This window comes from Malurus melanocephalus, unplaced genomic scaffold (genome assembly GCF_030028575.1).
Source record: "Malurus melanocephalus ecotype Western Australia unplaced genomic scaffold, MMel_1.1 scaffold_56, whole genome shotgun sequence".
Classification (NCBI taxonomy): domain Eukaryota; kingdom Metazoa; phylum Chordata; class Aves; order Passeriformes; family Maluridae; genus Malurus; species Malurus melanocephalus.
In genome coordinates this window covers 3,067,277-3,078,730 of record NW_026623288.1, presented here as the reverse complement: position 1 = coordinate 3,078,730, position 11,454 = coordinate 3,067,277, and the positions used below count along the sequence as shown (strand labels likewise).

At 46.1% G+C, this 11,454-nt stretch overlaps 1 protein-coding gene across 1 annotated transcript in view; it reads left to right on the top strand.

The window, feature by feature from the left end:
- Nucleotides 1-1,086: 1,086 nt before the first annotated feature.
- The window catches only part of LOC130573325 (insulin receptor substrate 2-A-like), a 22,160-nt gene continuing 11,792 nt past the window's right edge, over nt 1,087-11,454 (top strand). Inside the window, exon 1 of the mRNA XM_057365685.1 lies at nt 1,087-4,748. Coding sequence (XP_057221668.1) covers nt 1,277-4,748 — 3,472 coding nt within the window. The 5' untranslated portion in view covers nt 1,087-1,276. The remainder of the gene's footprint in view (nt 4,749-11,454) is intronic.

Here is an 11,454-nt window from a genome sequence, read left to right as displayed (position 1 = left end):
GTATCGAAAATCAACAACCCACTGCATGTCAACAACACTGCGCAGGAGGTGGGCGTGAGTGGGCTCTAAGGGGGTCTCTGGGGGTTGTGAGGGCTTGGAGGGCTATGAGAGTTCTAACAGTGCTGTAGCACCTTGTGAGTGTGCTGAGGAGGCTGTGAGAGTTTGTGGGAGTTGTGAGGGCTATGAGGGGCTGTGGAGGCTCTGAGAGACTCTTTGGGGGCTGTGGGGGCTCTGAGGGCGCTCTGGAAGCTGGGAAGATCTGTGGAGTCCGTGAGGGCGAGTGAGGTGGAGCGCCAAGAGCGGCCATGGCGCCGGGCAGGAGTCACGCGCAGCCCGCCGCCACCGCCATATGCACCGCGTACAGCGCGCCGCCCGCCTTTGCACCCGGCACCAACGGCCGCTCGCGCGCTGGCGGCTTGTTTACTTCTTCCGCGGCGCGCTCCACCTCCAAACCCCGCCGGCGCCCCGCCCCCGCCCGCGCGCCCTCCCCGCCGGCCAATGAGAGCCGCCGTCAGCCCCGCGCTCAAGGGGCGGGCCCCGCCCAGAAGGAGCAGGGGGAGCGCAACGTCAGCAGGTAATGCGCGTCACACGAGACTTTCCGCTGATTGGCCGAACAGTCTGCCCATCTCCTCAAGGCCCGCCTTCCCCATTACTCTCGCCGCCGAATACACGGCGCACCGCGGCCCCGCCTCCTCGTCTGTGTGTGTGAGGCGTGGATTGGCTGTCGGGCCGGCCGCTCAACATTCCTGCCAATCACAATCGGCCCCGCCTCTTTCCCCAGCACACGAAACACCCCATCAGATCTCGGTCAGCCCGGGGCAGTCGCCGCCTCCCATTGGTCCGCCACGTTGTCYATCCGCCGTAGCYCCGCCTCCCTGAACAGGGCGCTGCGCAGCCCACCCCCTCCTCCCTGATCCGCCCGCTGATTGGCTCGCCGGAGAARAATCGCCGTTTCCTATTGGCTCTGCCGCTGCCACTCTGGCGCGCGGCCCGGCCGGCTCGCCGCTGCCCCTTCGCCCCGCGCGCCGGGCGCCCCGCCCGCCGCCGGCCGCGGCCCCGCCCTCCGCGGGATCACGTGATGTTTTCGCCGCGGTGCCGCCGCCGCCGCCCGTGAGTGCGAGTGGCCGGAGCGACCGGCGGGAGCGCGGGCCGGGCGGGGGGCGCAGGAGGCACCGCCCGTTTCCCATGCGCGGGGCGCTTCCCCGGTGAGCGCGGATTCCCGCTGGCCGCCCTGTGCCCCGTCCCCGGCGGCACCGGACCCTGCGTGGCCCCTAAGATGGCGAGCGGGATGAATGGCCCGGGCGGCGGTGGCGGCGGCAGCGGCGAGGAGGAGCCGGGCGCCCGGCACACGGGAGGCGGAGCCGCGCCCCAGCAGGAGCCCGGCGTGCTCGGCGCGGCGGCGGGCGAGGGGGAGCCGGCGGCGGGCGAGGGCGGGCGCTGCCCGTCCCCTCAGCCGCACCACCTGCTGCTGCTGCTGCGGCGCTCGCCCAGCGCCTCGCTGTGCCCGGCGCCCGAGGCCGCCCCCGCGCCGGGCCGGGCCGTTCCCTCGGCGGGCCGTGGCGGSCAGCCCACCCCGGCGGGCCGCGGCGCCGGCGAGGACGTGAGGAAGTGCGGGTACCTGCGGAAGCAGAAGCACGGACACAAGCGCTACTTCGTCCTGCGGGCCGAGAGCCACCTGGCCCCCGCCCGACTGGAGTACTATGACAGCGAGAAGAAGTTCAAGAGCAGCCTGCGGGCGGCGGGGGCCGGCGGGGCCGCCGCGCTGTGCTGCCCACCGCCCAAGAGGGTCATCCCCCTCTACCAGTGCTTCACCGTGAGCCGCCGCGCCGACGCCAAGCACAAGCACATCATCGCCCTGTACACCAAGGATGAGTACTTCGCCATGCTRGCCGAGAACGAGGCCGAGCAGGAGGCCTGGTACCAGGCCATCAGCGAGCTCATGAATCAGAGCAAAAGGGGCTTCCTGGAGCAGGAGGACCATGCCGATCAGCAGGTGGATGAGGATGATGAGCACTACGGGGCTGCCCTCAGGCCTGGCACTGCGTTCAAAGAGGTGTGGCAGGTCAACGTGAAGCCCAAAGGCTTGGGACAAACAAAAAACCTCACTGGAGTGTATAGGTTGTGCCTCTCCAGCAAGGCCATCCACCTTGTCAAGCTGAACTCGGAGGTGCCCTCTGTTCACTTGCAGCTGATGAACATTCGCCGCTGCGGACACTCAGAGAACTTCTTCTTTATTGAAGTGGGCAGATCTGCCTCTATTGGGCCTGGAGAGCTTTGGATGCAAGTGGATGATTCGGTTGTTGCCCAAAATATGCACGAGACTTTTCTGGATACCATGAAAGCTCTAAAGGCCTTTGCAGAGTTCAGGCCCCGAAGCAAGAGCCAGTCTTCTGGTGGTGGCAGCAGTACCAATCCCATCTCCTTCATCACCACCAGGAGGCACTTGGGCAATCTGCCTCCCAGCCAGACAGGCTTGCAGAGAAGATCTAGAACTGAGAGCGTTGCTGGAGGAACTCCTCCTACCACCAAAAGCAACAACTCCTATCGCTTCAGAACATCCAGTGAAGGAGAAGGAACCATGACTAGACCTTTTAGGTCAGTGACTGGGAGTCTGATCCACCTGAATACTGCAAGGATGAATTTGGGCCGGCAGGAAGGGAGTGGAAGGTAYGTGAGAGCTGCTTTCAGCTCATCTTACCACACGAGGTCTGCTTCGCTGCCTGTTTCTCATTTTCCCTCCACCACAAGTCCCATCAGTGTTTCTTCCAGCAGTGGCCATGGCTCTGCTTCGGACATGCTGACCAGGCCTTCCAGCTCATCTGTTTGTGGTTCCCCAAGCGATGGGGGATTTATCTCTTCTGATGAATATGGCTCCAGCCCTGGAGATTTCAGGTACTTTCGGGTGAGGAGTAATACACCAGATTCCCTGGGAAACACACCGCCAATCAGAGAGGAGAACTGTCTGAGTGAATACATGTCCATGAGTAAGCAACAGGTAGATGATAGCTCAAGAGATGATTACATGGAGGCTGAAAAGTGTTTCAGGAAAAGAACTTACTCTCTAACAAAACCAACTTCAGTGCAGCAGAAGACAACGCAAACTACAGCTTTGTTGGATGAAGATTCTGCAGGAAATCATGGACGATTGCTTTACTCTGAAACACCAAAATTGAAAGATAACCATGAATTGGACTACAGTGACACTAACCTTGATTCCATGTGTAACCAAAGTAGGAGTAAAGCCAGGGATGATGGATACATGCCAATGATGCCAGGAGTTGCATCTTCTCTGTCCAGCACCAGCGATTATTTGCCAATGACTCCTAAAAGCGTGTCTGTTCCAAAACAGATTAACAATTCATGGTCACCGTCTCAGGTTGACTCCCGAGGCTATATGATGATGTTTCCAAAGGGCAGCTCTTCACCTGTACGGAGTCCTTTAACTGGATTTGCTTCTAAAGGAAGTAATGAGAAGATTGTGAACAACGAGTATATGGATATGTCACCTGGTAATTCAGCTCCAAAGCACCCMGGTGATTCAAATTATATTCCTACCACTTCTGTTTCCAAAGGTTTTAGTTCRTATTTTTCTTTGCCCCGAAGCTTTAAAGCATTATCAGGACAAAATGGTGACCACAGTGAATATGTTCCAATGTCTTCACCTGGAAAACTCTTGTATGGTGGATCAGAAAACGTAAAGGGGGTCAGCAGTGAGACTCTGGCTAATGGCATCTCTAAATTGCCGACGTTGAAAGGTTCAGATGAAGGACTTGTGCAGAACAGGGTTACCAGACCCACACGACTGCCCCTAGGTACGAGAGGGAGCAATACCATCCCCAGAATGTATGATCGTACAATTCCACCTGAGCCAGCGAGTCCTGGTGAATACATAAATATTGATTTTAATGAAAAGGCAAGTAACACACCGTACTCCTTATCTGCAGAAGGATCTCCATCATCACTAGGCTCAAGTAGTGACCACAGACAGTCACCGCTCTCTGATTACATGAGTGTTGACTTGGATGTGCAGTCACCGAAAGCAGCGAAGGAACTGTCGAACTCTCTAACAGATATTTCAATTTATGCAAGTTCCAGTATTCCTAGAAACCAACCAAACCCTGACTACGCCAGGCTTTCATTTGGTACTGCTTGTGTTAGCACGGCGAGTAACAGGACTGATGACTACACTGAAATGACGTTCAACATGGCAGCAACACCACCAAGGCCATTTGCCACTGAATCCGACAACGGTGTAAAGATAGACAGTCCTTCTTCCATCGTTAATAGACTCTGCATTGTTGATCGATATCCTGGTAGCAGTAGCTTCTCTGTCCCTAGCTCTGACCCTCCTATGGCACCAAAAGTGATTCGAGCTGACCCTCAAGGCAGGAGGAGACACAGTTCTGAAACGTTCTCTTCTGCTGGGACTGTGACAACCTCGTCCTCTTTCTTTACTGACAGTAGCAAAAGACACAGCTCTGCCTCATTTGACAACGTTTGGTTGAAACCGGATGAAAACATTTCTGATGGTCAGGAAGGCAAAATGTCCAGGGATACCTCAACTGGATTTCAGAATGGCTTAAACTACATTGCTCTGAATTTACGTGATGACCCTCTAAGCTGTGAGGCGAATACTACAGCGCCAGCTTGCCATCTCCAAAATGGTACTTCAGGTTTGGACAGTGGAGCTTACGTAAGCATAGATTTCAGCAGATCAGATGGGCTGAAGTGTAACGCTGTGAGAAAAGGTTTGTAACTTTAAAAGCACTTCCCTTTCATGCTTGCTTAACCATAGGAATTAGATTGTCTGCTTAGTGCTGTCTCCAGAGTGGGGTAAATGCTTTTTATAATCTCCTGTGTTATTCTAGTACAACCAGTTTTGTTGTAGTGCAGCATCTGAGCTGCTGAACAGCAGTGAAAGGGGATGTGGTCCTTGGCCTAAAGGATTTATGTGCCTCTTCTAAACAATCAGAGGTGTTATCAAACTGTCATCTGCCTTTTTCTTTTTTTTTTTTTTAATTAATTTTGCTACTATAAGCATTAATGATATTTCATGTTGTGAATTCTTGTCCTGCGGTTATGGTAGTTCTTGCCTTCACTTCTGTTTTTCTTGTTTTMCGTTCTTAGAACTAGATGACTCTTCATTTTTTTTTTCTTGAACTGAAATGCTTGTAATTTGAAAGCTCCAAATGGCTACATTCGGTTTAGAYCTCAAAATTTGAGGCTTAAATATATTTCTTGTAAGTAATGTAGTTGAAATACATATTTTAGGGTTTTTAAATTTGCAAATCTGCCCAGATTTATTTAGGTGCATCTTATGTAAACAGAACTCAGCCTTTTTCCCTTGAAGGTTTGGTGGCTCYTTCTGAGCTCTGATCTGCAGAGTCCCCTTGTGTCCTCTGGAGAAGCCTGGGGACCTGGCTGASCAGTGTGGAAGGGGGCTCAGGCAGCCCATGGCCTTCACATTGACCACATAGGGCTCAGCTGARCTGTAACCTTTCCGTGCCATCTGCCTTTTGTGTAGCAGGTGAGAAATGCCTGTGCTTGAGGAAGAGCAGGCTCTGAGCAGTGTCTTCCAGGTCTGAAACCTGGGAGGGGGAGGCTGCTGCCTTTCCAGTTGTTAGTGGTCTGCCCCAGCTGTAAGGTAATGCAATTCAAGGTGTGCATAAAAATAAAGGTGTCGGAGGTGKGGAGGAAGATATGGGAAAGAGCAGGGGTACTCTTGTTGATATATGAAAAGCTCTTATRGTGGGAGCAAAGCCAGTAATTAGTGGTGTGGTGCATGTSCCCCGGCTGAGCGGCAGCSTGTGTGAGTGCTGTGCTGGAGCTCTGAAACAGTAATYATTGCTTTGGTGCCAGTGACCCACTGAACTCCTTACAGTAATTCACCCTCCCGGYAGAAAACCATTTCTGTTGGAAATGGTGTTCTCCTCYCTTTGCAAATGTATGTRTAGTCAGTAATTGTTTAATACTAAGAGGATATATTTAATCGTAGTTGGACATTGATACTTGTCTACTCTGTCCATAGATAAAGCAGTAAAGGGGAAGGCTGCTGCTGACTTGTWTATTTTARTTATGTTTARTTACAATCTTAAACACGAAAATTATTTTYCCCCCTACTTTTGCTTTAAAACTRSRTTTCTAAAGGTAGAAGCTATTGCAGTAGCTTAAAATTATATAGCCTTCACTAGTGGAAGGTATAAACCTGACTCAGCTCGCATGCCATTCGGAGTCTGGCAGCACTGCTTGGGGCTGCTCAGAAATGTGTGGTTTGCCTCCGTGGTTTTTTTTCCTCTGCTTTGTTTTGTTGGTTGGAATCAAATTTAGTWGACGTTGAAAGTTGCCAGTCCAAGAAGTGCTTTCTTCCAGAGTTAGTCTTTCAGCACTTCAAAGATTTGTCTGCTAAATCTGCAGAGGCACACTGATTACTGCAGCTGATTTGTGTCTGTTTTTTTATGTTTTTTTAACCCACCTCCAAAGACAGCAGAATTTTTAACTTGATCTAATTTCCCTTATGACTAAAATCTCTGTTATAAAGTAAAACTTTTTAAAAAATAAACGTGAAAAAGAAAAAAGATCAAAGATGTTTTCCTTTCAGCTGTACTATAAATATTACATTGAAAAATACTTTACAAGAGATACTGTGTTACAGTTTCTATAGAGGTAGTATAAAATATTTCTGGTGTGTAGTAGGAGAGTAGGTGAAGTGTGGACACTGGTCACTTGTAGGGGTGCATGAAAGRGTGAATGGATTTTGGAATAGTCCAGGCTAAAAGCAGCTTGCCAGATTTGAATACAGTACTGTAAATTGGTGGTKTATATCTCTTTCTCAGGAATTAGTTAAATACTTGAYTGTAAAGATACCTGTTCACTTTTACATATGAAATCATGTCTCTGAGCTATAGCAAGCACGATTTTAGAAGTCTGTATTCTTTTAACAGCTTATTGGTTTCTATGACAATAAAGCTTTTATTTTAATATTTAAAAAGTTTTCTGTAATCCAGAAAAACATTTTCACATTCCATCTTAAGTAATGAAAATGAAGCTTCTGTCTTAAACCTCTTGTCTCCTGAAGAGGTGTAGTGTGTCTTTGGGTAATGGATACTTTTAATACTYTTGGAGACTTAGCAGAACTGAGTGCTGTCTTTCCTRCTACATCTCACTTTTTCAGTCGCTCTGCCTGAAAAAGTGCTCTGTGGCTAAATCCATTCTTAAGGAAAATGTTTAGCAGATGTATTTACCCTTTACTTCCTAGAAAGGAACTATCTTATCTATATTAAATTCTGTCAGGTAGAGGACTTCATCTCTTCTCCCTGAACCATGGTTTTATTGGAAGGAAAACGCTTCCCAGCTTTGGATTGTTTGCTTTTTTGTTTTGTTTTTGTTTGCTTAAATGGAATATTGTGTTCTGTGACTCAGCTGTGTTCTCCTAACTGGTGGAGTGATATCCAATGCATCACTGCTCCCTCATTGTAATTCCCAAACTACTGGTCCAGGTTCACTGATGTGAATCAAACTTCCTTTTTTTCCCTTCTCAATTCATKACATGTTTGGAGGAGGGGGAGAGCATAAACTAGAAATGGTAACTAGGCCTGACTTGTTATTAAACTTTTATTTGCRGTTTAGGCAAAACAGAGCTTAGGTTTTATGTTGATAATGATAAAAAGAATATAAGGTCCTGATTTTCAGTGCTTGCAATTTAAGGAGGTCATTAGCMAAACAGTTTCATCATGAAATTGTTACACAATATTGAAGCAAGCGGTTTGCAGTTTTGATTACATGAATCTGAGTCATGACATTTTGTGCTAGGAGTTCAGAACATTAAAGCTACTTCAAACAAGGCTTAGCTAATGTATACCTTGTTGTTGRACCTTGTAGAAACTGGGCAGGATAATGAGAATGGGGCAGTAATAAAATACATAATGAGTCCYGTATAATACAAGTTTCTTCAGTCTTAATTAGAAATATTATACCTGCAAAGATACCCTGGACTCAAAAAACAACCATTCAGAGTAAATGTAATGTTCAGCTTAACATCAACTCAGCTATTTTACACCCACTCTTTAATCTTATCTGATACTCTTAACAGTATGATAAGATACTATTTAAGATGTTCTTTAAAATCCAGGATTATAATTTAAGTGTTCCTCACWTTTTTAATCTCCTGTGCTAGACTGGTTGAGAATACTGGGTACGCTTTGGGAAACCGAAAGGAAGGAAAACAACTACAGCTGTAAAGCAAAACTTACATTCCAAATTGTCCAGATCCTTTCTGGTAACTTGCATATTTCAAATGCAAAATCTTGAAGAATATAAGGAACAACATACACTTTGAGGAATTCAGAAGCTGGAARTTTTAGTTGTTGCTAATATAATAAATTACAGTTTGTGGGATACGAGGCAAATAACTGCTCCTTTTGGGTTTCAAAGTAGTGGTTTTAAAGTTGCTTCAAACTGATGCTCTTCGGTATTGGCAGAATACTTAAGGCAGTAGCCCATATAAAAATAATTTGAAAAACCCTACTGCAGCACATACAGATGCTGCTGTGTCTCCTACATCTTTAAAGTAGTGCTGGGATAATAATTCCTAAAAAAAACCCAAACAATTCAAACAATTTAAATTAAATCTTGCTGTAACAGATGCCATTTTAACAGTCTTGAGTAACTTACAGCTCTGTTTGAAAATACCCAGGGTAATTTTTTCTCAAGTAGTGTGTGAGCTGCTGAAGGCAGAACAGACTTTTGCTGTATGGCATGGGAGTGAGTTAATTATGACATATTTGACCAAGAATCAGTTTGGTTTTACTTGTACTTAGGTGAGAAAGTCTGAAACAAGAATCTTACCCTCCCATTGAAGGAGAACACTTACTTGGAGTCAGTGTTAAAATTCTTTTGGAAATCAGGTTTCTAGACTTTAAATCCRTAGTTGTAGTTGATGGTGGCATTTGTCTTTTTTGGAGGTCTAAAATTTTTTGCTGGTAGCTGTCTAGGAGGTTGAAGTACTGGCTGCAGRATGCATGGAGCTCGGGCAGGAATCCAGCATGGGCTGAGTGCTTTTTTTTTTTTGTTTTGGGGTTTTGTTTTGGGTTTTTTTTTGAAGTATTTCATTGAAATCTTAAATGCTTTATTACCCTTTTACTTTTCCCTTGACAACTTCACATTTTCCCCTCCTCCCTTGATGTCTGAGGGCCCCTTGTTCCCCTGTTGCTGKGGGAGCAGGTTGGAGTTGCAGAGGTGGGCAGTGCTCAGTTGGTCTTTCCAGAGGCTCTATTCCAGCATGTGATTACTGGGGTGGTTTGTCACTAGCTATTTCTGTGGGGTTTTTGTATGTCCAGTAGTATGTTAGCAGAAGGTAGAGTTTGGGTTTGCTTTTCTCTGCATATGGTCTTTTTTTAATGAAAGGATCTTTAATACATTTTCTTCATATTGATTGCTCGGGGGAGGATTTATACCTTGAGGTTTTGGGTGGTACTAAAAAGAGCTTATAGTACTGTGTTGTACTTTGCTCTGTGTGTGTGCCCTGTTTGTGGATCTGTGGTGCTCCCAAAACCATGCTGAATTCTGTTGATTGCACTAACAAGTTTGTTTTTCTGAGCTGAAGCAGGAAACAAACTGTGGAGTTTTATTTTAGGTACTCTTGTGATTAAATGTGACATTCTTCAACTCAAAGGAAAATGGAGTGATAAACTAAAAGGCAGGTGTGAGAGAGTCAAGCTTTCTGGAGCCTGTGGAGTTASTATTATTGCTGTTTTCTCCTMAAAATGGCCTATTATCTTACAACACATCCTTAAATGGTGTGTAATGGCTTGGCTGGAGAACTGTCTGATGGTCCTGAAAATTTGCTGACTTTTTTCACTTTAGGCTCTGCATATTCACAACAATCCTGTGATCAAGTTGCACTGCTGTCTTGCAGGTTTAGGCAGTGACACGGGAAGATGGGAGAAGTGTGTTCCAGTTTTAATCAAGCCTTGCAACTCCGTGAAGGTCACTCAGCTTAGGGATGGGTTATGATTTACTTGAGAGGCAGAGCCGTGATCAGGAAGGGATTTCTGACATACTTGAGGGCAGTGGGGAAACAAAGATAAATGAGGCTGACTCATCAAAGGCATTTCAGAGGTGTTGCTGAGTATCTTATCTAAATGATCTTGAACATATAAKTGTTTGGATTCGTGGAGATTTTGCTTCAGGTGCAGCATTAGCCCAGGAKCAGCAGTGTTAGTAGACTGTTAGCAAGAATTTTCTGCCCTCTTTAAGACATGAGCTGTATCTTAAGGGCCAGAGGTTGCTCATTTCCAAATATTATTTTTCTGTTTGGATCTATGGTTGGGTGCAAACCATTGAGATGTGTGTGTTTATATGTGTGTTTTGTGTGCCAGTGATTTGTGAGTTAAGTGTGAGGTCTAATCTTTTTTGATTCTTCCAAGAAGAGAGGGTTTTTGAAAGAGGTGGCTTATACTGAAATTACTATAGTTAAGATTTGGCTGTAATTCCAAGGTGATGATACAATTTAATGTGACTCAAGAAAATGGAGAACTTTTAAACTATTACTGAAGGTGGATACGTGCTTATTCACTGTGTAGCATATGTATGTGATGAACTTCTGTAAATACCAAACAGAATTATTATTTAGGGCATAAAATAGATGAGAACAGTATTTCCTTTCTGCTAGGGTATGAAAAGCTGATAAATATGCTGCTYGCTTGGAGAAAGGTTTCCCTTTTAGTAGAACAGAATTTTGCAGAATGACCAAGGATGTCAAAATGCTTTGTTTTTTTCTTCTGAAAATCATAGAAAATAATATCAAAAAATCTGCAAAAAACCCTATTAAAATTGATTTCTGAATTTATTGAGGCACTGATGAGGGATGCTCYCCTTCAAGGGRGAATCGTGCSACTCYGTTCCTAGTCATGCTGACCCAGTTTGCTTTATTGTTTATGGTTCTTGCTGACCAGATGAATTTGCCATGTAGCATTTTTTTTGTGCTTGAGCCTGAATTATTTTTTGGGAACTAGTGCTTCTTATCCAGTTGTCTTAGGGTAGCAGGAGTTTGGGAAGTTCTTAGTGACAGTGAAGCAGATTTATCATTGATAAATGTGTACTGATTGTATACTAGCCCAAGCAGAGCTTTTTGTGTGAGCCATGGGATACTCCATTTGTATGAAACCCCTGTTTAAGCTATTGGTAGGCACTGGCGTTTCTGTTTCCTGTATGGAATTACTTTGAATCTTAAGTTAATCTGTTAGAACAATTTGTAAGCTCTTTGTTTTCCCAGTAGTACATTTAAGCCTTAACAATATTTGCTTTTTGTTGTGTGAGACGCTTTGGGARGCCTTTTTGTCTRTATTTCACTGTGTGATGTTTTTAGGGGGTGGGTGGATTTTGTATTTAAGTGTWTTTAGAACAAGATGTTTTTAAATTGCAGATTGTGGTGAACAGGAAATCAGTTAGAAATGA